Source organism: Leuresthes tenuis, unplaced genomic scaffold (genome assembly GCF_036924035.1).
Source record: "Leuresthes tenuis unplaced genomic scaffold, fLeuTen1.0.hap1 SCAF_5, whole genome shotgun sequence".
NCBI classification, from domain to species: Eukaryota; Metazoa; Chordata; class Actinopteri; order Atheriniformes; family Atherinopsidae; genus Leuresthes; species Leuresthes tenuis.
Window position 1 is genome coordinate 28,702,111 of NW_027325359.1, and position 27,505 is coordinate 28,729,615.

Consider the following 27,505-nt stretch of genomic DNA (forward strand, 5'->3'; position numbering starts at 1 on the left):
GAGGATCAAAACACGACGCAAAATCACTCTCAAAACTACAGCTGGTGCCTGAAATCAAAGCTAGAACAGCAAAGCTGAACCAGTTCATTCAGTCTTTAAGTGAATCAAACGGTGAGTTTGTGGTTATAAAATCAGGATTTTATTAGAGCAGAGCGACCGTCTGGGAATGCTTTAAGAGAGCTGACGCAGGATCAATAGGCTGATTTTCAATCAAATTTCTGGCAAAAAAATATGTGAATGAGAGCAGCTTCACTGGAGATTCAGCAGCATTTCACAAAAAGATGTAAAAATAGGCTATTTGAGTCTAGGATTTGGACCACAACCGCATTACCGATGCATGTTGGTCCTTATTTCATTTCTTTTTATTCAACATAAACACTCTCATTGTCTCATTCTTATGATAATGAAAAAAAAAACAACTTATATGTCAAAGCAACGATTTCAACACTTTAATTCATCCAGAATGTTTTTCCTCGAGCTGCAGTCAACTTGGACATAGACAAGAAAACAGGGCGAGAAAATGTTCTGGGTGTTTGTTGTTGCTGCAGTTCACAGCTCATCAAGTCATTGTGACAACAAACAAACAGAAAATATTGGTCAGGTGGCGTCTCCCAGCTGTCCATCTTTCCCACGGTGCTTTGATGTTTTTACATCTGCTGAGTCGTCAAACTGGTGAAGATGTTTCATGGTTTGCTTTTGTTTTTGTGCGTTTTCACTGGTCGCAGGCTCTTTTTTAAAACACCTGCGTCACAGACCGCTGACAGACGCTGTGTTTTAGTAGAAAAGAGAACTAACCGACTCTTCCTCTGGTGAAAGATAACACGGACCACCTTCTGGTCACATGAATTATCTCCAGTATGAAGCCTTTTTGCAGCCATGTTTGTGTTTCATTCAGCTGCAGTCGGACACATACCTCAGCCTCAGAGTCCTTCAGTTTCTGCTTCTTCTCTTTCACCTTCATCTCGAACACCTGCTCCATTTCTGCCTCCATCTTCTTCATCTTCATCACATGCTCCCGGCGCTCCTCCTCCATCTGTGCCAGAGGACTCCTGTGGATCACAGAAATTAGGTGAAGGTTGAAAACTTATCTTATCAAACGGCTCTGAAGTGAAGTTCTGACTGAGCTGAGACAACAAGATGGCCTCCAGTGTCTCTACATCTGAAGCAGCATATTTTGTGTCTTTACAGAGGATTTCAATTTCAAACATTCTATGCTCCTTAACAAACCGTTTTTTGACCTCAGCTGACATGCAAAACACAACAAGAATAGAGTGCAACACCACATCTGTTCAGAGCAGCTGGTTTTAGGGGGCGTGGACTGAGCCAGGGCTCACTGTCATCTGTGGGGTGTCTTAGGGGGTAAACCTCAGAGGGTAGAAGTCCAACAGTGGGTGGAAATAAAGATGGAGCTTAGACTGACGGCCGCATCAAAGTGACAGCTTGTCTTAAAGCTTCAGGGTTTCAGGGCTTATAGTTACCTCAGACACCCCGATATACGCACAGAGGCACAGAAAAAGTGAACTTTTACCCCCTCAATCATTGAGGCCTTACTTGGTGAGCTGTCCCTTTGTCTTGGAGGTGTCGACACCGTTACAGGTGACGGCAGCAAGCTTCTTACTGCGATAATTCTCGTAGTGAACGTTGTTGGTGACGTCCTTCAGGTCTTGCATATGTGTGCTATGAAAGAGGAGGAAAAATAAGCTTAAATGTACAATAAATAACAGGATCCTGGTAAACATCCTGAGCAGAAGCTTTAAAACCTGCACTACTTTATATACTTCTATAAATAAACACCTGTTTTCTCGATTTTTATTATTAAACTATGAATTATGATTATATTCTGTATGTATATATACACGCATACAGTATAGCTGCTTCCTGACTCCATGAACAAAAGAAAGAAGTTAAACTTTGTTTTAACGACACCACTTGAGACCGTTTAAAGTAAAATACTGAAGCCACCAGTCTAAATCCTTCAGTGTTCGGTGGAGAAAGGTTCGACATTATCAACATGGAAGCTGTGTTTGGAGGGAACCCGTCAAACGGAGCTCGTTGCGTCTCACCGGATCAGCATGTTGCGCAGCACAGTGAAGTCGCAGTGCTCTCCGTTCTCCACTGAAACGCAGGAACAAAGAAGAAAAGAGAGGGAGAGACGAGTCAAAACGAAACCACACGAAAACTCTGAGTCAGAGGGAAGTGAGTTAGAAACAAACTGCACGTATGAATATTAACAGAAATGTTTGACTGTCTTCTATCTTTGACAGAGACGCAGCCCCGGTAGAGTTAAGAGGAACAAGTCTGTAGCGCGTTATCTACAGTTAGAATAAATGAAAAAAAACAATGTATAAAAACAAAACAGAAGACATCAATGTGTGGATTTCATTCATTCATCAGTCATAAAGGAGGGGGGGTTACACTGATTTTATTCAAATGTGGTAGAGTATCAGTTGTAGAAGCACATGAACAGAAAACAAAGGGCAGACAGACAACGAGCTGTGATCAGACAGGATCTGTCATTTAGTGTCCTCACGGGGTTCCCAAGGAAATCTAATCTGAAAACCTCTCCAAAGCAGAACATTCGATCAGTCTAATCTTATATTCATGTGATTCAAATTCTTTCTGTCAATGGTTACGACACAACAGACGGGCTGCAGGATCCAGCTTATTAAACCTTCCAGTCTGAGGTAATGAAATGTAAAAAAAAAAGCATGTGCTAATAAATAAACATACGCTGTGTCAAAAGATTCCTTTACATTTTTCAGGACCAAACTGATCACATGATGCAACAAATCAATGAAAAAGTCCCAGTGAAATAAACCTACACAGGTAAGAAATGTATGATGGATTTATCTGAGAATTATCTCAGCTGCATGATTAAAGGTAGGTAAACGCTACACAGATGTGAGATGTTCAAGTTCGTTTAAAACCTTCAAATGACTTCAGTACGGCCAATTTAGCAAAGGCAGGAGGACCTGCAGCTTTGAGCAAATGAAGGGAAACAAAAACAGAGCTCACGCTGAGTTTTACATTTCAGCACAAAAGAGACGCGTCCGATCTGATCACAGCCAGTTGGAACAAACAGGAGCTCTTGGTCCAACAACAACAAACAACTGTTTTCATCTCGCCGCGGCACTGTTAGATGGTTGTGAGTTTTCACCGAGACAAAAAACAGACAAGGTTACGAGGTCAGGTGGGATTCTGGAAAAGGACTGCAGATAAACTGCTGCTGAGGTCGTTTGTGGTAGATCTCCAAGCCTCCTCTTCATCAAATACGCTGCTCCTTATTGTACAGCGTCCAACCAACTCAGCAGTCAACCACCACCAGAGGAGCGAATAAGGAGGACACCTTACCATTGATGAAACTTAAGATGTCCTGACCCTTGTCATCCCAAGCCAGCCATTGACCTCCTGTCTCTTCTAGAGGAGGGAGCTCTGACGGAGGGGAGGGGTACGGTTTTTCAGTTACTGTCTGCGCCCAGCAGGGGCTAAATCTGGGTCTGGAGCAGCTGGGTTTGTTACGGCTCAGACTCGGCCCAGAATTCGGCCATCGTTTGGCCCAGATTCAGCCCAGATTTGGCCCGGATCAACACCATAACCTGCATGTGTCCAAGCCGACTGGCTAAAGAGCGCAGGGCTTGTAAGAGGGAGTGTGGGGGAGGGTGGGGTGTTATAGGGAGGATCTGTGCATGACCAGCTGGGGGGGTGCAAGCCTCAGTGGAACAGGTAGAGGAGCTACGTCGGGTCAAGGGTCAAGAAAAAAAAAAAAAAGGTTGTAACCGAGTATAAAGATCTTATTTGTTGACTAATGGCATAAAACACCTGATTCATACTGCTGCTTTTCTCTTAAATAGACTCTCATTTCATTTTTAAATGACCAATCAGAACATGAACTGAAAACAGTCGATCAGGTGTTTTGAGCCTGAGAGCTTTTATCTACTAGCAGTGTTTATTTAGGCCATGATGATGAACTGCATTGGTTTGATGAATAAAAAGAGCACAGCCTTTTATCTAAAACATGCAGCTGGTGTATCGTGTTGTGTTTTTTTCTACCACGACTAACATAAAAACTCCAAGTATGAGTGAGAATTCATGACTCAAGCCACATGTTACCTTAATGAGCTGCTACATGCCCGCCAGGAAGACGCTAACTCACCACTAACTGTTCATGAACCTAGAAGCAAAGCGTTAGGATGGTGGATTCCAGCCCTTGGTCCGGTGATACAGCCCCGCACCCCCCAGCTCAGCTGCCAGTGTCGGGGGCTGAGCTGGGCGGTGCGGCGGGGCCGAGATCAAACTGTGCTGCTGTGTTTTACACCACGGGAGCAAAGAGGGGAACCACGGCATTAGAGTGATGTACCTACTGAACTTGTACCTTCAGCACCAAACAGCCTCTAGTTCTCTCCATGACTTATTCACAGCATCAGACCTGGGACAAAAACTTCAAATCTCCATCTGATTCTGGGAGTAAATGTGGTTTAAAAAACAATCAGTTCCTACTTGTTACAGAACCATGTTCTTACTTTTAGCGTTTTTGCTATATCTGTATCAAAGATCTGAAAATAGGCATGCTGGGAGTTTTTTAAAGGTTCCCCGATCTAGGACAACAGAACAGAAATCATTCATGTGACCCCTTTTTGTACGAGTGAAGACAAAATGAGACCTGGATGAAGTTGGTTTACGCAACCCGTTTTGCCGTTTGTAGATTAAAGGATTGCAAGTATTGCCTCAGTGTTGCACTGACGCTGGTTATTATATCAGAGAAGAAGAAGAAGAAAGAGATTACCATCTTCCATCTTAACACGATTCCCAAAACGTCTACAAGCACAACTCCAGAGTCGTTACACAGTTAAACTTGTAAACAAATGGTAAAAAATTAGTCTTTAAAAGACGTAAAACACAGAGGGATAGAAAGACATCGCCTCACGTTTTTGCTTTAGAAGGGGCCAGACTTCTGGCAACACTTCTCCCGGCTTTCTGAAGGCCTTTCAAGGTTTTTCTTTGTCTTTTCGGTCCTTTTCAGAGGAATGCGTTTGTTACAAAGGCGCATACTTTGATCCCAAATCTTTAGCCGCACAGTTTGATGGATAAACCAGCGTTTTGCACCACAAAGATGATTCTCAAAGAGATCTCTTCATGCTGTGCAGTGTCTTTAGAAAACTACCTACAGGAGGTGAGGAGCTTTGAAATGTCCTTCAAGAAGCCTGGATAACTATTTCAGAAGACTTAAAGAGATAACAGGAAAGCTTGTCTAAGAGTGCTCAGGCTGTGCTGAAGAATAAAGCACTTTGAAGTTCATTAGAACTGTTCAAACTCTGTTCCGGCCTCCTGTGGTGCATTTACATTTATGTTTGCTGAAAAATTCAGTACCTGCTGGTTGGTTATTACATGACTTTAGAGTTCTTAGCTGTGTTTTAACAGTCTGGGCCCGTTCAACACACGGTTCATGATTAAGGCGAAAAGTTGGGGTTGATATTCTGTTGATAGTCTGTCGCTGAAGCGCTGATAAGGGGTTAATATGTGGTAGTGTGAGCTTGGTTTGCAGCATGTGCTACTATTGTACCGTGCTTAAAGGCTTACCGAGTGTTATTTTATGTTTGCACGGTAGCGGAAAGCTGTACCACTGACTTTAAATTAAAGACGCTCACTGGAAGCTAAAACTTTCTGCTGTGGACAGACGTGCAAAGTTGCTGTACTTTATACTTTATGCTTTATCTCTGCGGTACTTTGATCAAAGCACGTCGCAGACAGTTCATTCAGGCAATTGTGTCAACCTGTGAAAAGAAGCAAATTCAAATTAAGCAGGTTTTCTGAATTATAGTCCAGATTGACTGCGAGATAAGCAAGATGGTTTTAGGAGGCTAGAAGTAGTCATGTAAATATAAATATATCACTACATCAATAGCTACCTCTAACACGGTAAAGTGTTGTTATTTCAAACAACAGTAGGCGCTCATTGATCGTGTATCAGGATCACATGAATGATTTTGCTGTACGGTTCTGACACTTTGACCCTGTTTTCCTTTGGTAAGTGTTGGGAGACTTTCAGTCTGTAGCCCAAGTCTGATTAGAGCATTGGTTTGACCATCAGCCTGAAGATGAGACAGCACAGCAACAGAAAAGTGAGGGGAGAGGAGGGACGGGGGCTGGGGTATACCTCGATGTGGGAGGAGTGGGGGAGAAAATGAGGTTGAAATAAAGTGAAATATGGTTTCGTTTACCAAAAATGCCCTCTGTCAGTCATGGAATAGAGTAAACAAAGAAAAAAAAAGGGGAAAAAGAGAAAAAAGAAAGAATGAAATAGTGAAAGACTGATAAACGGTCAACCACAGAGCAACAAACGGTATTTCACTTTATATAAAAGGGTATATGCAGTGAACCATCTTCCAAACCACTTGACATCAGACAGAGAAAAACAACTAATATTCTCACCAAAAAGAAAAGAAAAACAGTCCACTGTGGCTCACGGTGAAAATGTGACAGTCTGATAAGTCATTGAAGACGACGTCTGTCATCCTTTTCCAGAATCCCCATCAGGATCAACACCAACACCACCAAAAGCAGTGTGTGTGTGTGTGTGCGTGTGTGTGTGTGTGTGTGTGTGTGCGCGTGCGTGTGTGTGTGTGTGTGTGTGCGCGTGCGTGTGTGTGTGTGTGTGTGTGCTCAGGGGAGGAAGGGTGGGTAACACTAGCTACCGGATAACTTCATACTTGTCAAAATGCAACAGTTCACACTTCATTAATATGTTGTTTAAGAAGTGAATTATCTGGAGGCACCGGTACAACTGGACAGCTGTTTTTGGTTCAGTATCTGAACTGATTCCAGTTCCAGCTGTTTTGGGTATTTCTATAAAACTGATTTGATCTTCTGTGACGTAACTGGACTTTTTGACTGGACATCATCATTATCCAACGCTATGTGAGAAAATTAAATGTCATTTAGGAATCTATTTCCAAACGGGACGAGTTCCAAACAGTTCTGTTCTCAGATGACTCTGATTGGAAAATAAAGAGACACTGCGACCCACCAGGAGTAGCTGCTGCCAGATCAGCAGCCAGGTCGAGACAAACGCTTCCTTTAACAATTCTTAGTTTGTCATTTGATGCAGTTTAAAGCTCTTAATAGTCTAATCAAGTTTCAAAAAGCTGTACAAAAGCTTTACTGTGTCATTTTTAGCTGCTTTGGTACAAAATTAACATTTTAAGGGACATTTTCTCACTGTGGGTCTAAAATGCTTCTGCTTGTCTCCCTCTGCATAAACGCAGATTAAAACCTGGACGTTGTTCTTATGCAGCTGGAAATAAGTCTGGGAAAACAAAGGTATATTGTACCATTCACCTATTTATAGTGCATTTGTAGCCTCTGCTACTCGTGAATACTCCTTCCAACAGTTATCGAGGCTCCGAATAACTCCTCAACTAGAAATCCTATTGTTGACAAGTTATTTCTCTCCTAATATCTCCTAACTTTACATTTTGACAAGTCACTGTATTACCCGGTAACTGACACACTGAGTGGACACAGGGGATAGCTGTGGAGAACATGCACTCCACACTTTCAGGAGAACCGCTTCATCCATCCTGATAGAAAAGTTCTGTGACTGTCGGACACTCAAACACATCAACCTTCAAACAGCAACTGAGCCTCATTTATCAGAATTTGCACGTCTCCATCCTAACAGAAGATAACGAATGGTTTGTAGCTGCACCTCAGAAACATTGTGTTCAGCACATCTCGCAGGTTTCCCGTTTGGCCGCACCTTGCTTTTCTGGCAGTGGACCTGAGTGAACCTACCTTCTGCCACGCCCCACGGGTACTGGCGGCCTCGAACCTTCTTGCCGTTTACTTCCACCACTACGTTGCTTCCAACTACTGCCAGTGGCATCTTCTCCTAAAACGAAGACAAGCACTTAAGTGTTTCAAAGAGGATGAGGCTCCGGATCAGTTTCTGATCCTTCAAATCACCACAGACATCAAAGGGTATTACTCATTCTGTTCCCTTAGTGCGGTTTAATCACCAACTGCAAACAGGAAGCACTAATATGACAGGATTCGTCAACAACAGAGCAAACTGGGCACGTCTTCCGGTTGGAATATTAATGTTTTTATCAAATACTTGTATAAAAGGTTGATCTAAATGTTTAAAAGTCGTTTGATCACGTGAGAGTAGTCCCGTAATCTTAGAACATATTCTGAGGCAGGCTGACATCGGTAAGAAGAACAATGTGGTGCTGGATTTATGGTAAGGACGACTCAGAGTTGGCATAAACATAAAATCTAAAGCAACTGCTTCAAGTTAACAAACTAACTAATAATTAAATTGTAAACATCCACGCACCAGTTGGTCAGAATTGGTTGTATAGACATTGAATTTAGAGGGAAAATAGTTAAATAACTGAAACTTTTTTTAATGAGCTTTTCTTTTTCAGCTGATAATTAAATACACAACCAGTCAGAGAGTTACGGGTTGGATGGCAGAACAGACCGACATTCAGCTGTGTGTCGTCATGCTGAGATCAGCCACCAGGGCCCAAATCCAAGCCCTCTGCTGTCCAATACCTTGATCTTTCGGATGAGTTTGTTGTCCTCATCGTCCTCCGTGTCCGGGAATTCATAGATTTTTATTTTGTGCTCCTGTATCTCTTTCATTATCTGGAAAACAGAGGAAGTAATCTGAGTAAAAGTAGCACACACACACCACAGACATGACCAGCCCACAGTCTAATGCTCAAACTTTAGCCTCCATAGTTACGTATTCTGGTGTGGGACTGATTTAGGTAAGAGCCGGGGGGCGACTAGCGTAGCTTAGCAGAAAAAACACAAGAGATCTAAATTTGAACAATGTGGCTTCCGTTACAAATGAATGAATAACTACTTTCTTCAAATCTCTACAGTGAGATGCTACAGATCTACCAGAAAATGTGCGAGTACGTCAGGTTAAAAACTCCATAAAAACTCATTCACCTTCGCACATAAATACCTGTTTTTTAAACAGCTGGCACTCCTCAGGGGTCAGCGTGTCGGCTTTTGCAATAAGAGGAATCACGTTGACTTTATCGTGGAGTCTCTTCATGAACTCGATGTCCAGCGGCTTCAGTCTGAGGAAGCAGCCGAGAAAGGAGCGTGAGAAGAGCTGACGTACATGTGAGAGACTTTTCCTGTTAGTTGGTGGGCATGTATTTGTCTTTGAAGTGGGCTCTTTCACTGCTGAATGACACTTAATACCTTTTACTGTCACTGCTGATTAAATTGTGTTTGACAACTCTTTAAAGGAACTCAGCTGATTCTCTCTGAGTGTGTGGACTGTTTTGTGTCTTCTGTCACAACACACAGGGTCAAATAAAAGCTGATCCACTGTGACTGCACTGTCTACAACTTCAGGTAGATGAAAGGAAATCATTTTATGTGGGTCAGCACAGCTTTGTGAGGCAGAGAGACTCATAACAATGAGTTCTTAAGTATGAAGTGAGGAAAAAGTGCCAAGGTTTTGTTCAGAAGATGCAGTTCAGTGGGTCACCAGCAGGGGGCAACACAAAACTGTAGATTAAACATATCCGACAGCATGAAAGAAGCTGAGAGTGGCTTAATGCCCTCTACAGGGTCTCCATCTCTGACTATGAAGCGAGTCTTCTGGTCATCTGGGACAGTGAACTCTGTGGGCTGTGTGTAGGAAGGCAAAAATGTGCTCCATTACTGGAGACAGCTGTGTAGAAATAACTATACATGAGTCAATGTATACAGTTGTGCCTAAATCAGTGTCAGTTTAACTCATGTGTAAGCACACAATGAAATCTGTTTGTGGACTCGACTCTGTAGAAATCGGGCGTTGAGTTAGTCACTGCAGGAATGCAGAAATACAGAGAGGGCACAGAAACAGCTGTTCAGCGGGTCACAGAGAACACAGAGACAGAAGAGGAACTATACGGTAGGAATGAGGTCGGGGTTCGTGCGTCCTGCTGCACCAGTGGAGCGAAAGCAGCCCCAGATAAAACCGGAGTCAGAGTGTCTGCGCTCTGAACCGGCGAGACTTGAGGACTACAAAAGACGCCGACTATTCTGTGATGTCATAAAACGCTCCTACATGAGATGAACTCTGACCAGGGGAAGCTGGGCTATTTGCTGGAACTTAAACCCGTTGCAGAGACTAAGCCTGGAAACATGAGCATGCAGCTTACTTCTAACAGCACAATTTATGGGATTTCAAATTTTACAGCCACATGTCGGTGACTTCTGGAGGCAGCAGTTACAAACAGAAGATTTAAAAGGAGAAAGAAGTCAGTTTGGAAAGTGAATACTGGTAAATTCCTGTAGATGAACATTAAGAGCCAACTACATGATATATTTATAAGGAGAAATGAGGAATTAACTGACTTATCAGTGCCGTTGAACAAATATCAAGAAAAACAAGAAGTGTGGGGCATGAGAGAGCCATTTATGGGGCTATTAAACAAACCAAAAAAAAAAAACAGGATCCGTTGTGCATTTACTGATATGGCGGAACTGTCCAAAGCTCAGCAAAGACTGTTCAGTTAAGGTCAACCTTGTGTAATTCATGCAACACTTTCAACACCGCACAAACCGATTGCTGGTCACATAAACATTAAGGTCATGTTGCCACATTAACACACAGCAACATGTTTTACTTTGAGCCTGCTTCCATTTAAATATTTACACCTAATTAAACTTTAAATACCTCGCATGTGAGCCATTACTGCTGGTTTATCAACAATCCAGGATCATTTCGATCCATTTAATAAGTCAGATGGATGGATTTTAGGCTGCATGAGTCTGCAGCTACAAACATGCACACACACCATCTGAGACTGCAAGATGACAGAAGGCAGAGTGTTCGTCTGCCTCTGTGAGCATCTCAGACTCTCCACTCTCATTGGGTGAGTCGGAGATGGTGAGCAGAACTCTACTGAGCATGAGCAGAAGTGGGTTATATAACCTTTGTGGGTCACAAACACTGACTGGCAGCCTCCTCATCTATGACACAGAGACACACAAACAGTTGCTCCACCCTGCCGTCCAGTTATATTCAGAAAGACATTAGTTCCACATTTAGATCTTTTTTCCTCACAAGCGTCTTAATTTAGCTCATATTGCAGCTACGGATGCAACTTCTTTCACGTTCAGCTGATCAGAACCTACCCGTGTCCAGAGGGCGCGATGAAATACAGGCAACAGTGCACTCTGTTATCTGGCATGGATCTGCGGTTCACCCTCGACTCAGCATTCAGGAAGTCCTCACACTTACTGTCAATGTAGTTAATGACTGGCTGCCAGCTGAGAGGATGGAGAGAAGATGTCAGCGGTTTCAGGATTTTAAATCAAAGAACATTTGATGGGTAGATCTAACTGCACGTGGAAGTTGGTCCTCCTCACCAGTTGCTATTGTCCACTGCATCCCCGAACCCTGGTGTGTCCACGATGGTGAGCGTCAGCTGGACCCCTCCCTCTTTGATCAACACCTTGGATTGTTCCACCTGAAACACAAACGTTCGTTTTTACTCCACTTGTGATCAGACGTTGCTGTGCTTTGATAATCTGATTCAGAAAACAGCTTGGCTTGCCCACACACTGTGGCCGACACGGTCACATGTGGCACCTTACTCTCCCACTGAAAATACTGATGATGCATCATCACCCTGTAAGAGCACTCAGAGCCTGCTGCGAGACGAGGGAAAAACCAATATCAGCTGGCTGTATGTGTGAGGAATCAGAAGCTAGTATGAGTGGGTCAGGAGTAGACAAATACTACTTCCTCATTGTGCAAAGTATCAATCACAACACATCAGTCAGATTAGCCTGGGTGTAGTTACATCTAAAACATGCTTTGTTATACAGGCAAGAGAATGGATGGTGTAACTGACTGTGGATGGAGTTGCAGGAGCTACTGCAGTGCTGCATGAATGCTTGGTGTTGAAAGATAATTATTACATAACTTGGCCAATGGGCTTTTATCAAATGTTGACTATAAAAGTGAATTATGACAATGACACATTAATTGCATTTTTCTATTTGATTTTATGGTAAGAATTGCTAAATTCGTTGAGTTTTGTTTTCCACTCAAGGCACTTCAATGTAACTGATACATTTTTGGTGCAACACACGAGCCAAGCCAATACTTTATAGGTGACGGAAAGAGAGAATCGTAACCTGTGGATGTAAACATCAACATCCCAGCACCACAACACAACAACAAAGTTCACCCTTATGTAAAGTAGTTTGAAAGTCCAACATCAAGTAAATGAAATTCACCAATTGCTCCAGTTTTCGCTGCTCTTCATTGGCTCCCTGCTAAATTCAGATTATAAAGCTCTTGATGACCAAGCTCCATCATATCTTAAAGATCTGATAGTTGAATATTTTCCACAAAGAGCACTTTGCTCTCAGACTGCAGGTTTACTTGTGGTTCCCAGAGTTTCTAAAAGTAGAATGGGAGGCAGAGCCTTCAGTTATCAGGCCCCTCTCTGTGGAACCAGTTTGGGTTCAGGAAGCAGACACCCTCTCTACCTCTAAGGTTAGGCTTAAAACTTTCTGCTAGTCTGCTAGCTTTTGATGCCATTTGCCAGTGTTCATCTAGGTCATCTAGCCATCTAAAAGGCCCCGGTGCCCTGACTGATGGACTGGATGATGACGACTCCTTAATCCCTAAAAGAAAAGAACCACCTTAAAGGGGAAGTTTGGATTTTTAAACCTGGACCTTATTTCTGGCATAAAATATGTTCATCTACTCACCGATAACAGTTTGGTGAAAGTTTAGATCACTTGAGATCCGCGTATATGTCTATATAATGGGAGTGAAGGGGGCACAGACAATACAGCCTGAACTCTGTTCAGCTCAGTTCCTCTCTCTGCTTCTGCATCCTCCTTTCCAGGAGCTCCTCCTCCATATAATCTGGCTCAAAACGTTAAGGACGTCCAACGTACTCAAAGTCATTGTCCATGTCATCAAAATCTGATAAATATATTCTGCCATGTTGCACAAAACTATCAGTAGCAAACTCCATGTGAAGATAGCCGATCGACGGCAGCTCTGAACTAAAAGTGTAACACTACGCGTTCATTCATACATTCATTCGCCTGAAGGTATTGGTGAAATAAAGACAGATGATGCCTTATTTAGAGGCTGTATTGTCTATGCCCCGTTCACTCACATTATATGGATATAGGCGGATCTCGATTGATCTAAATACGGACGCCAACTTTCACCAAACTGTTATCGGTGAGTAGATGAACATATTTTTTGCCAGAAATAAGGTCCAGGTTTAAAAAAAAAAAAACTAACTTCCCCTTTAAGTCTGCAACATGGGGTGGTAGGGTCAACAGGAGAAAACGGGAACCTTATTCCATCCACAAACTATCAAACTCACACCGGAGCCATTTTGGCAAACGAACACCAGATACTTTCCAGAGAATGTGTGGGTGTTCATACATGTACTTCCCAGTGGGAAGCTGTGCTCTCCAATCTGGGAAAAAAGCATTTTTTGGTCACATGATAATCTTACTTTATAAGTTTTACCAAACAGGCGTATCTTTATTCAGAACTAGTCAGAACTATTCAGAATTCTTTTGAAGTAAGAGGCCAAACAGAAAAAGCAAACAAAATCATCCCTTCTTGCTCTTTAGTCACACATTCATGTTCAATCCATCACGTCCCGAAGCTCGCCTGCTGTTCCGTGCTCTGCTGCATACTTTCACAAGGCCATCTAGTTATTTTAGGATCACCCTTTAAACTCAAACTACAGCCCTTTTACTCTAACATAAACATTCTTAAGCTTCCACAAACCTTCAGATGATCTGTCCGACTTTCCAGCTGAGCATATATATCACGCACCGCAGCCATCCGACATATCTGCGCCTCACAGAGCAGCCAGTGTGTGTGTTCGAATGTGTGTTTTCGAAGTGTTTGTGCATGAAATGTCAGCCATTTCAAAAACAAATCTGCTATTTCCACCGTTTCCGCGAAGAAAAACAGATTGGACGAAAACCTCAAAAATTTCCCTTCAGGCTCAACACCATAATTTAAAAAGAAATCTGATCTGGGGGGATGTGAGTGGGCGACAAAACATGGGAGATTGTTCTGCAATATAAATACTCTGACCCGGTCTGTTCCCCCCTCAGTCTCAGACCACAGAACCCTTTTCCAACACACTTGCAAACACTAACTGCTACTTGCATGTGAGCATCTATATCCATGTTAGCACACAAGAAGAGGCAGCTAAGAGAAGGATCCTGGAGGTTTAGTTCATAATAAAGAGGTGCGAAGACAGCGCCCCTTACTTCCACTGCTTCTGCAGTTTAGGAGAGCAAACCCCAAAACACTCGCCGTTTATTATGGAATCACCATTTATGAACCAGTGGAGGGGGAAAAGTATGGTGAATGGGAAAATGAATGGAACAAATAACAGTCTGGAGGAATTTTAAAGGCGTCTGCTAACAACTCCCTTTTCACGATTACATCATGTCTGGAAAACTAAAGCATTGATAGTATGTTTCATACTTTAAATCTGTTCCTACGGAACCTCTTTTACATTCAATATAAGATGACAAAGTAGCCAAAGCACGAACAGCTAACCGTGAACTGGAATATAAGAGTGTATTCTTCTGAGGCAAAGAAATCTACAAAAGCCATCACCTTTTCGTCCAGCAGTCCAGCAGACTTGCCGGGTGTTAAACCTCAATCTTTTTTTTTATTTATGAGCGAGTAGTTCAGCATTAAAAAGCAAAAAAAAACTCAGAAGCGGATCTCAAAAATGCTCTCTGATACAGTCAATTCTGATAACTTTGCTCATGACTTGACCATATTCATGTAAATATCTGTCTTTAGACAACTTTTAACACCATAATCTGGTTACATCAGTGAAATATTTGTCCAGACAGCATGGAAATGTCCAGCAGGTACTCCTTTTAGGGCTTTAAGGTAAATCACGGTCACTGTAAGCTAACTGCTAATCTACAAGCCATCTGGGAGCAAGACGGGATGATTTAGTTGCAATCGCTCTGAGGCTTCTGTCCATTCTCTCTCCATCTTCTCGTCCGCCTCCAAGATTGTGGAGAATACAAATCGCTTTCATAGAGACAGTTCTTCAGCTCAAACGGCATCAGAAAAGCTGGACTGATCAAAGCCCAACAGAAAGCAGGACTGGCTCACACAGCATGACCTCACAGAGAGGAGTTTTCTCACTCTCAGCCTACGCAGAGGCACTCTGAATCAGCTCAGAGGCTTACTGAATAGAAAGAAGTCGTTGTGTGTTCTGTGTGTACACATGTGAGCGATGCTTGTTTGTGTTTATGCCCAAAGACGACAACATACATCGTAAGTGGGAGCGGAGGTCTGGACTGAAGTGATTTGACAAGCGTATTTAAAGTGCTTGTGTGTGGGAGCTGTGCTGTGATCAAGCTCGCCGTTTATTAATCGAGTAGAGGCAGGATGATTTTCAGCTTTAAAGCAGTGGGTGATGAAGGGTGGGTTGCCCGGTGTTGAGTTTCATGAGAACATTCCTGCCCTGCCGCTGACCCTCTCAGACCTCAGGGGGATCTCCACGGACTCCCACCGAATCCCCTGTTTTTCTTTGGGAGCCCTCTGTCACCTCTTACAAACCCATCCTACCCTAAAGCTGCGCTCATGCAAATCGTGACATCAACACAACATAATAACCCTTTATAGCCTCAGGCGCTTTGGAACTGAGAAACGGCGTGCAACATCGCAGGAAACAGCCTGAGAAGGCACATTGTGTATGTAAGAAGCAACAGGACAGTTTAAACTCCGTTTCAACTTTAGACATCTCTTTTTATTTGTATTAGTCGTAATCGTTGGACTTTATTGTGTTCTGATGGGCCTGTGGAGACGGATCATCTCATAACATCCTCCATGCAGCTCCTCCTGTTTTTACAACACGCCACTCGCTCGGTGTGCGTCGGGTTACAAAAACGAGAGGTGCGTGACCAGCCGAAAGGACACCAAAGCATCTGGAGCACCAGCTGTTGTGTTTTGGCGCGCACGGCTGTCCAAAGCGGGGGGAACGGCGAGCATGAACTAAAGCTAAAGCTTCAGATGGACTCCAGCTCCACGCTGTTTCGCCTTTTTCTCTCCCCTCACGCTACGTCTCTATCCACTCTCTCCTGCTACCTGCATCCTCTTTCCTCCTCCCATTGTCTTGTTATGCTTCAACTTCCTTTTTTCCTCTCATCCTTTCCCTCTTCCTTCCTTCTGTCCTCTCCACCAGATGCAGCCTCCCTCCCTCCTCAGTTTGACCATAAAAGGTCACAACCAGGCCCTGTGGCCTTGCAGTCTTCCTCATACTTCTTCCATCTACTCTGTCACTCTCTTTCCCACTATATTATTTTCCTTCTCTTTTACTCAAAAGACAACAAGACATCTGAGACTGGTTCAACAACAAGTGCAGTGCCATGGAAAAGTATGAATCTGATTGAGTTACCTCGTTGTTGACATTTTTTAGCTGTAAGATTTGTTGCGATCCTTATCCAAGTCATGTTTACAGATTGGTTTAACCTCATTTTTTCTTTCCTTTAGAAACAGACGATTTGTCCACCTTTCGAACCAGATATTTTGTAATCTTCAGTCACTGCAGGCAAAGCCGGAGTAAATCATGAGGAATGCATGATGCTGAAGTGTTTGCTGATATCTAATGACTAAGTTCAGGATTGACTGGTTACATGTAAAAGCAGCTTATGGTCGGTAAAGTGACACATGCAGAAAAACAGGTAAATCCTCCAGCTTTAAGTCAACTTGAATTGTTCTACTTTTGTGCATAGCTGTCATTAACCATCCCCATTTACATCTAATCCTGCACAATGCTGCACAACTTGTCGGACTTGGGCAATGCTGGTGCTTTTTGGTTAAACGTGACAGCTTTATTTTTCCTCCACATTTAACAAACCTGCCCTCAGAGTGGGGGCACTGAAACCTCAACCACAAGCTCTACCAGGGTATCTGCAGGGTAACGCAGGCAGATGTGAAACTTTGACTAGAAAGTGAAATGAACGGTCTCAGTATCATGATTAGACAGACTAAAGTAGTGAATTACATGGATTTATAGCACTTTATTTTACAGCTTTGTCAGTCATTCCTGGCAGCATAAAGTCAAACCAGTTCATTTAGCCATGTAGATATAACAGATTCAGCATCCACATGTGATCTTACATAAGTCAGTGCGGCCTTGGGTAAAAATAACTATATACAACTTCTCTTAAGAGCCGTGATATTCTTGAATCAGGATATTTTCAGCAACCCTTCTTGTAAATGATTTAAAGCCAGTATCTGAAATACTTAAGGCTGTCTTGCTCGTTTAAGATCTTCCACAGATTTGTAAGGTCGTTCAAAAGAGGATGGATACAAAGCAGCTCATGGTGTGTTTTAAGTTCGCTGTGGATCATTCTTCTTTTCAGTGTCGCTTTAGTGACCGACTGCAGGATATTTTTACATCCTTAGTGGAATCCATGAATCTAAAATATCATTCCTAAAACTGATGTTTATCAATGTTATAACAATAACAGGAAAGCTGTTTACACTGAGCGTGACCAGAGGCCATTATGCAAGGGAGAGGTGCGGTCAGGCTTAAAAAACAGATACAAATCAGTTTCATTTTACTTAAACGGCTCCATTTACTAAATGTGATCAAGACTGAAACAGAAAAGACCAAATTTTTATAGTACAAATTGTTCATTTTGCAGTTTCCCACATCAGTATTTATTTTCTGTAGCTGGAATTTAGACAGTGGGAGAGATCAGCATCAATCAACAAACCCCAGCAGAAAACAATATTCAACCACAGAGAGAAGTGAGAGAGATTCCTTTGGTCGCCTGCCCAAACTACTGGAGGACATAAACTCTTTATGGCTGCGACTGCATCGGTAGGAAGAGGTGGATGGAGTAAAAAAAAAAAAAAAAAAAAACTAAAAAAAAAACGACAGACATCTGTAACACATCTGCACATCCCACTCAAGAGTGAACTTCAAAGTCACCTGTGATGCCGAATCAAACTGATAAATAGTGAGAAAACTCACCTGCACGGTCTTTTTTATGCGCTGGGAGGGACCAGGGTAGTCCTTGGAGTACAGGTCAGTCAGGAAGAGAGAGTTGATGAGCGTTGACTTCCCAAGTCCAGACTCACCTGAAGAGAAAGACCAAGTTAAAGTTAAGTTTGAATAAAATCTGTTTTAATCTGACTTCCCTACAAAGAAAAGAGAGGAAATAAAGCCTGCCTGCCACTTGTTATGTGCACGCAGGCCTGTCCTGAAAACAAAGAACAAAGATGCACTTAAACTGCATTTCGTATAGGCAGGGCCTGGAGGGACGGGGCTGCAGCACAGAAAATAAAGTAGATTCCCTGTCTGCGGGGGAAAAGGTCAGAGGCTCATCTGCCAGCAAGAAAAGCTCTCAGATGGAGGGAATAAAACATTTCCCCTCCACCTCCAGCTCACTCTTTCCTCCACACCCCCATTCATCCTCCGTCACGCTTGCTGAACTCTTCCTTTAGGTGTAAATCTTAACATCTTTATTCTTACTGTGCCAACTTTCCAGTCCCTGCTCCCCCACCGATGTTAACGACACAGAAGCTGCACAGAGGGAGTAAACATTTACTTGACAACGCAAACAGTTAGCCAAAACTTACATATTGCACATGCTTTCACAGAGCCCCACCCACCCACACACACACACACACACACACAGGGCTGCGATTAATGACTGACCATCTGGCTCGTGTCCCGTGAAAAGGCAGTGGGTGAGTGTTTGGTTGGAGGGGAGGAGGCCTGCCTGACTGACTCCTCCTGACAGCCCCAATTCAGCCTTGTCAAGCTACTACAGCTCTAAGTACTTGTGACCAAGCATCAACCCAGACTGGGCCACTTAGTGGGGATCATACTGAGTTTTTTGTATTCATACTTGATGGACCGGTTCTGAGTACATCACAGCCCCCGGAGCATCATTGCTAAACAGGCCACGACTGGCAATGTGGGAGGGTTTAATCGGCTTGTTTAAGTGGGTATACCCACGATTAAAAAACCCATTCAAATACGTCACTTTTGGTATATTAACGACATAAGATGTTACCCAAAATCAGGCTTTAAAGACTAGCTTCTTGGAACTAAATGCATTTGAGGTCTCAGTCTACGAGCGTTTGAAATAAAAGTGGCTTTGTCCTTTAAGCGACAGCTATGCCACAATCATTTATTCTAAGGCGCATGAATCAGTCGCAATAAAACAGAGACATTCCTGCATTCACTCAAAGAAACTAAGCTGCTCTCAACAGCCATGAAAAATATGTATTGCGCTGCCAAGCTGTGTGCAGCCTGAAAGAAGAAAGCTGGAGGTTTTCCCATTTCAAAATGATGATCAGATGTTGATCCCGTAATTCTAGATTGATACACAATTTTACTAGAGTCAACAACGTCTGGTGTGCCATTTCTGAGGCTTTGGTGTTTGAGGTTAGCATAAAATGAAATGCCATTTCAAATAAGCGCAGCTTTGTAAAGCTACCCAATTGTTCAGCAGATGTTATGCTATATGAACGGTATATCAGCTTTTCTTCACGGGTATTCTCATTTTATGGATGGAAAATGTTGATTTTCTTTTCCCTTTTTTTAAAACCACGTGCTGAGTCGAGCAGCGTTTCCCTCCTGCTGCCCGACAAACATCTGGACAGCATCAGTCTACGGCAACCTGGTGGGAAGCCCTGCTGGATATTTCTCCTTACCCCTTCTTAACCCCTCGACCAGCCCCATGTGTGTTTGCTTGCCTATGGATGGTATTCAGTCACCATCTGAGTTAAGGACCCACTCTGTGGCCCCTGAAGTCTCTCCACCCAGGCAACAGCTGACTCTCCCGCTTGATGAACTGTACGGTGTTAGAGGTCAAGCATGCACTATGTCCACAAATGCCATTTCATGCCAAGATAACACAGATGTACCAAGCCCTCCTCCTTACGACTGGTTAAACTACTCCTAGCAATGAAAAGAATTGTCTGAATGTGGACAAAAGGGACGCGAGTCTGCGTTTGGGTGTGTATACGTTTACTCATCTGCTCTGCCTGTTAGCTTTGCTCTCTTGGTAGGAACGTGTCACTACTGATGCCACCTTGACAAAAGCAAACAGCAGGATATTAACCGAAAGGTCTATTCTAACAGTGACTGTACTCAAATAGAGACTGAGCCAAAAAAGACAATTTAATCAAGAAGCTGTCACAGAGTTAAACAACTTTTAAACTGTGAAACTAGCTGAAATATCTGCAGATAAATAACCTCAGAACTGAAATCTTGTGCTGCAAAATTAATATCGTGTCACATTTAATTAATTTCTAAGTCCACCGTGGCCTAGTTTATTAACAGTAAAAGAAAACCTTATCTTGAAGAAGTGTTTTCATTGCCTTAACAACTGACTGCAAGCTAGATGTGAATCTCTGCCTCTGGTGTAATGAGTTCGGAACTTTATTAAATGTGACCTTTTAGTTGTGTAAAAAGACCAGATCTGTAGCAACTAGCAGGTAGATATCATAGATTTTCCTTGTAAATTTACTAACTAACGTATAAGGTCACAAATCCAACCTATGAGAGCTGCCTGGCTGTAGTTCAGTTGTATCCTGACCTCAAAGCTAGAAGTGGAAAGATATGTTGTGTGGTTCCCGTGATTAGAAAGCTCATCTGAACCTCAGCAAATATCACGCTGGACAAAACTAAACTCAATAATCACAGTTGAAGTTTAGCACAGAAGATTCACGAGAAGCTAGAAGTTAATAGGGATTCTGCCAATACTGTTTCTTTAAGATAAATGCCAATAAGTGCAGGTTGCTAACATCTGGGGCCAGTGGTTTGTTGTTTTTATTTATTTTTTTAAATGAGGAACAAAAAAAAAAAACCTTCATTAAAAATGCAGAAACTTCCCAGAATTACCTGCAGAGACTAAAAGCTTATTTCCAAACGATATCTACAGAACTGAAGAGGGGGATTGTGAACTGAAAATGACTCATTGATTAATGTCTGTGGTCGAGTGGCTCACAGGGAGATGGAAGCTCCAGTGAGTCACTGCAGCAGTCTGAACTCCCTGAGGGCAGGTCCGTCCCAATTAGCTTCCCCTGATTCAGCTTTAATTAAATATTGGTTCCACATGACAAGCGGGAGCGCAGTGCCAGTTCTCTGTAAACAGACTAATGATCTGCAACTCGGTGATAGATGGATGACCTTTCCTGCTCAGCCCTACTGTTTCTCTTCCTTCTTTCTAAGTAAGCTTCCACTCCATCTCACTCTTTGTCCCATCTCTGCTTCCCCGTCCTTATTGTCAACTTAATTAACTCTTCACACTCTTCACAAAGACTTTGTTTGTTTGGTCCAACTTTAGCATTATACTGCAGAGTAGTATAATCAAACAATCATGAACATAACCAATGGTTTTTACCTCAATTTCCATCAATAACAAAAGGACACAAGGATACAATCTATAACTTAAGTAACAACATATCAAAGATTGAGTTTCCAGTCTTTTAGGGGATTCAAACTCAAACTCTGTGTAATCGACACACATACAACCTGTAGTCAGCTCAGTCCAGATGAAATGTACAAACAAACACAGCTTTGTATTGGTGCAGCTGCATCCACTGAAGGTGCTGATTGACAGCTGTCACACCAGCACAAATAAACTCTACTAACAAGAAAAACAGACCCGAGGTCATTTCAAATGAGTCTTATTGTTTGGAAGTGAAATAAGAAACAGATTTTGTAGATGGGAACATTTTCTGCACTTTGTGGCTGTGAACCATTGCCCCTTTCTGGGAATGTACAGCTGACAGTGTGGCACATGATGTCAGCAGGATGAAGACTGGAACCCATTCAGCTGCGTTCACCAGTAACAACATTCATCCTGTAATACCAGTTCTGTCAGATAAAAGCATGTTGAACCGTCCATTGTTAAATGGTCACTGCATAGAAGGGTGTTGGTGGTGATCATCAGCTCTACGTCAATGTGGCTCCGAATGATGCAACCGTCTATGACAATGACTGAAACGCTGAACGAGGCTGAGCTATCATCATTATGTGATAATCAGTGAGTGCTTGTATGTTAATTAACCACATTGAGCATTTTAAGTGGAGGGGAATGCTACGTTGCAAACAAAGGGACGGTTATTAGATGTTCACTAGACTTCTCTGTAAGGCCATCACCCAGTAATACCAGTTCTGTCAGATAAAAGCATGCAGAACCGCCCATTGTTAAATGGTCACTGTATAGAAGGGTGTCGGTGGTGATCATCAGCTCTGCATCGATGTGGCTCGTTATGGTATCGTGTTATCAGCTCTCAGAGCTGAGACAAATAGATATTCTGATGATGGATCAACCTTTCGATTATTGTTTTGCAATCATGTAACAAATGGGTTACAACTTCCTCAAGTTATTGGAGAAGCCTTTGAATATTTATTTATTTGTTCACTTTTAATTCAGTCAGCAAGTTTACATGCACAGATGAGTTGGCTGTAGCTCAACTTGGTCATTTTACAGACCACTGTCATTGTCCCAGTATACATGAACTGGAGAGGAACTAATTATTTACTCAAGCACTTTATACTTTGAGTATAAAGTGCAAAGACAGTTGAAATTAGAAAAACCATAATGCTATGAACTGTGTAAGAAAACATTCTGCTGCTGGTACATGCAAGTCCAGCTGAATTTACTGCACGGACGCTGTCTTTAAGTTACTTAAATGGTGATTTTGTAAGATGAGGCTGTGGTCATAAAATCAGGAGTTTATTAGAGCAGAGTGACAGTCTGGAAATACTTTAAGTGACCACGACTTGACACAAGCTGTTTTTTTTTTATTTCTGATGCGTTTTGCAGTCTGACTAAAGAAACAGAAAAATGTGCGAATGAGAGAAACTATGTTGGGAAGATCTGTACTGTCTGCATGTGTCAGACTCACATGTTTAGATGCATTATAAAACTCCAGTGTTGGTCAGTAAGAAGTAAGAACTGAGAAAAGCCGCTAATTCTAGCTTTTAAAGAGGATAAAACAAGGGAATACTCGTTTTGCTAGATCAACTCTTTAAAAAGTTTTTTCTTATTTTCTAGATGTTTTACGATGAATTTCATTTCTGCGTGGTAATTGTTGCCGCTGCACAGATTGGTGTTTAAAATCACACGATTGTAAAGGAGGGCACTACAGAATAAATATAAATGATACAAAACACGCATTCTGAACAAATTCTGAACATTTTGCAAACTGTGACAAGCTGAACTGAAAGGAATGAAAAAACAAACAAACATACAAATGATTAGAGTGGGATTCACAGGGGATTCCTGACATTCTTCCCAGTCATGTGGTCTCTGGCGCTCTCGTTCAGCCCGGAGGCAGCAGCTGGCCCCCTCACATCCTGACAGGCCAATGGACCAGCACCAAACACAAACACACACACTACTAACAGACATGTGTGAGGCCCGAAGCAGAATGTGTGAAATGGGGTGTCTGGTGGACATGCACAGAGGAAAGAACAGCAGAGTCGCAGGCAGACGGTGGATGTGAGGGAAGTTGTGTTTGCTGAACGCCAGACTGTTGGAGAAGATAATTCTCCATTGTTTAGGCTAAATGGGACTGGCTGAAGCGGGGGGCAAAGGTTATTGTTTTGGTCAAAGATAGGGATCAGAGCGTCTGGCAGACTCTATGGAGGAACCGCAGCTCAAACTAAACTGCGCTCACAGGAGTTTTGCAGGTACAGAGCCCGCTTTGATCCGATTTTATCATTCAGCTTTTTAATTAAAGGGCGAGTGCTCCTCTGCCATCCACCAGGCCTGAGACTAAATCTGACAGAATCGGCACGTGCGGGGTCAGAGCAGACATGTGCGTCTCAAAATAGAGACTTCGAGAACGAGAGCATGGCATAGAGAAACGAGAAAAACGAGGAAGAATCTCGCCTGCAGAGATTTCACTGAGCATGCATGAACATGCAGATGTGCACAGCCCGGCTCTAACGCACACAAACACTGACATCATAGCCTGTGTGGAGCGTTAGACCCGGAGGCTACGGGGAGAATTAGTGAAGCGGGTTTGTAAACAGGCTGATGACCTTCTCTACGGATGGCTAAAGGAAAACTGAACTGACCACAGATCCAGGGTAAATATGAGACTAAAAAATACTGAACTTGAGACTGTGACATCATTCCTTAACTTTCAGCCGGCCGCATCTGAGACCAGAAAGTGAGACTATGTGGTTTCCTAATGCATGTCTGGAGCCTTCAGACATTTCTGTGTCGTCTATGATCAGCTATAGAGCAGCGAATAAAGTCCAACAGGCTAAATAGGTAGTAAGGTGATGACAACAACACTGGAGTAGGGCTTGTCAGAACAGCCAGTCAGGGATGCGTCTTTATGGCTGTGAAGCACAGCAGCGAGTCGCCCATATTGCATTACACAATAAAAGTAACACCTGCACAATGCCACAGAAGATAATAGCCCAGGTGATCAGTTGGGTTCCAGCTTTTCCTGGAATATCCCAAGACATTCCCAGGCATGAGAAATACAAACCCCCAATGGGTGCTGGGTAAACCACATGTTCACGCTCAAGTGAAACATAACTGGCCAATCAGGATTAAATATCACTTTGTCCCCCAAACTGAAATCTAACACACAGTCAGAGCAAATCTTCTACAGCACATTACATTTTCCCACTTAGGTCAAAAATATGCCAGATAGCTGTTGAGGTTTCAGCTGTTTTTCTTTGCACCCAGAGCAGACTCTGACTCGTCATAGCAGGAAAAACACAGGTGTTACTAATGACGGTTGCTTAGCTCCATTCAGTTGTCCCAGTAAATCATGAGCCTGCATGCATGGTACTGCGACTGGACACACCTGAGTGGAAAGCAAGCGCCTGCTGCACCTGCATTTTTATTGCAACATCAACGCAAAGAGTGAATTTGGGTCATGAATGTAGTTTTAATTGTGTAAAACAAAGAAAGAAGGGGAAATATTCAACAATAGTGGAACTTTTATTTTATTTCACAAAAAAAAGTATTTCAACTGAAAGTGATCAAGAACACCTTTATATCAGGCTACAACTGGACTGTTTCCTCTGTTTAAATCCACGCAGATTCAAAATCTTTAAACCCTTCCATGAAGCTTTTAGTGTAAACCAAACATGCTCTCATATAACCCCATCTGCATCTGCAGACGCAGCACTGCTTCAGCTGTATGCTTTGTGAGAACTGATATTCTAAAGAAGGAATTACAGCCACAAATCACCAAATGCCACTGAGTCCTGACGGCTGCTCTTGATTAGGTCTTGGTCTGGTGAATCAATGGCGATAGCTGAGAGAAGATGAAATACACTCAGAACTTTATACTTTATTAAAAACAGCCCACTTATTCTTGGTCAGGCCTCCCTTTGCTCTCAAACAGCCAGTTTTTGTTGGCAATGACTCCACAAGATGTTGGAAAATGAGCTTAAAGGTTGATCACTTTACTTCTGCAGAAGCGTCAGCTGCACATTAATGCTGTCAATAACTCGATCTACCACATTTAGAGGTGTCATTCATTTAGATCTGGTGGCTGGGGAGACCACATGGAAGTCCCCCAAACTCGTCGTCATGTAACCAGCTTGAGGTGACTTCTGCTTTGTGAAATGAAACCATTATAAAGCTGAAAGTAGTCAAGCAGTTAATTGTGGCTGTAACAGGATGCATATGGTTAATAATAACAGCCCCACCGAATGTGGCATTTAAAGAATGCTTCTATCAACTTATTGTTATTCATTTATTTTTGTTTAGATCCCTGTAGACCGGCACTTCCAGAAACAGTCGGACTGGCCCGTTTGCCACATGGTTTGTCGACAGTATATCTGCATGAATAAGACAGTTCAAATGCAGTGCCCCATCAGCGTACATCATCCTGAGCCAATCAGACAGGCGTTTAAGATAGGAATAAGAGTGATTAAGTAGCTACATAAACAGGCATTGAAAACAGAGTGTCCGTGCGCGAATGTACGCGTTTGGTGTGTATGAGCGCATCTGGTTAAGCCAACAGATTAAGTGGACCAAATCCTTCCTTCACTCACTCACCCCCTTCTACAAGGTCAGTAGGCAAGATGGTCAATCCTAAGCCTGTCAGACTGTCTTATCTGAACACACACACACACCAACAACACACACACATGGCTCACAAGCTTAGAGAAGGACAACAACAACAACAACAGGACAGACAGGCAAATAGTTTCACAATCAAACGCAGATTACTGAGGAAGATTAACAGATAGTGACTTAATAGGGAAATTGTTAGAGATTACAGGCTCATCCTGCTGCTTCAGTCAGTTTCAGTTTACTTTAATACATCACAAAGGTAAGCATAAGTGTCACTTGAGAAACTGAAAATTGAAATTCTATGGATTTTTCACTTCTGTTTGCTTAAAATAAAGCTGTGTCTGTTTCCCAAACTTAACCATTCTAGTTCTTGTATATTCACCATCTATTACCTTCCGTATTACTTTGACCCAAATTATTCAATTGTATTTTTAAGCCACACTGATGAGAGCTTAATTCTTAGCCCGTGAAACTTTTTAATTTTCACTTTTATTAAATCACATCTGATCACAGCTCTGCCTGCCAGGTCAGACTCCTACAAAGCCTCTGATGTGCTCTCCTCCCGAGCTGCTTTAGGAAAGCAGAGGAGCTGTTAAGAACTGGCTTTGTTACACATCAGAAGCAGCATGAAGCAGGCACCACTTCCCCTCTCCTCTCAGCTCTGATCCGACTCTCAGCTCTGTTCACATCTCTACTCTGGCGCTGGATCTCGATAATCTTTCCAAGAGTTTCTATTCAAACTGCCAGCTGGACAAAGGGGGCAGGAAACAGCTTTTTCCCCCTCTGAGAGAGGCAGGACTGAGAGGTTTGGACAGAGGGGAGGAAAATAAAAAGAAAGTGTGAAAGAAGAAAAATGCACCAGAAGGGCAGTTTCTGGTGGCGTTCCTTTTTAGGGAGTGACCCAATGACAGAGCAACCAGAGATGCTTCCTGGCAAAACACACACAAGGCTTGTAATAGCACCAAAAAATTATGTTCTTGGGTTTTGCAAAATATGCGATTTTGTAATCTATTCAAATATGGCGACAATTAAATGTTTTTAAATACAGTTATGCACGATAAAATGGAGTACCGACTGAACCTTCCTGTTAAGAAGCCAGCTTTGTAGGTAACACCTGCAGGAAGTGAACAAGAGTAGTGATCAGAGGGATGCAGCAGAGCAATATCTGGCTACAGCTAAGAAAAGCATTACTGATCATTCACAATCAGTCACGTGTCTCAATAAGACAAGGTTACACAGGATTATCATTATAAATATTGGATCCTGTGTTCAGTATCTCAAAGTGAGAACAAAAACCAAGCACATGCAAAGTTTCACTGTTGTCTCTCTTTTGATGCCCTATGGTACCACATAAATCAAATAAAATGTTCATTGAGTGTAATATCTTCATAATTAGACCACTGCGGCATGTGGATCAGTTTCTGCTTTA

The 27,505-nt window shown here is 42.6% G+C and overlaps 1 protein-coding gene across 4 annotated transcripts in view; it reads right to left on the reverse strand.

The window, feature by feature from the left end:
• septin15 (septin 15) overlaps positions 1–27,505 on the reverse strand; it is a 38,703-nt gene that overhangs the window by 2,875 nt on the left and 8,323 nt on the right. For 3 of the 4 annotated variants that reach the window (XM_072386572.1, XM_072386571.1, XM_072386574.1), the window contains exons 3-11: positions 18,033–18,139; positions 11,386–11,486; positions 11,152–11,286; positions 8,978–9,095; positions 8,557–8,649; positions 7,792–7,888; positions 2,064–2,115; positions 1,552–1,677; positions 914–1,049 (exon numbers count right to left, since the gene is read on the reverse strand). In XM_072386572.1, the coding sequence (XP_072242673.1) occupies positions 914–1,049; positions 1,552–1,677; positions 2,064–2,115; positions 7,792–7,888; positions 8,557–8,649; positions 8,978–9,095; positions 11,152–11,286; positions 11,386–11,486; positions 18,033–18,139 (965 nt within the window). The remainder of the gene's footprint in view (positions 1–913; positions 1,050–1,551; positions 1,678–2,063; positions 2,116–7,791; positions 7,889–8,556; positions 8,650–8,977; positions 9,096–11,151; positions 11,287–11,385; positions 11,487–18,032; positions 18,140–27,505) is intronic. The other variant, XM_072386573.1, reaches the window with a different exon arrangement.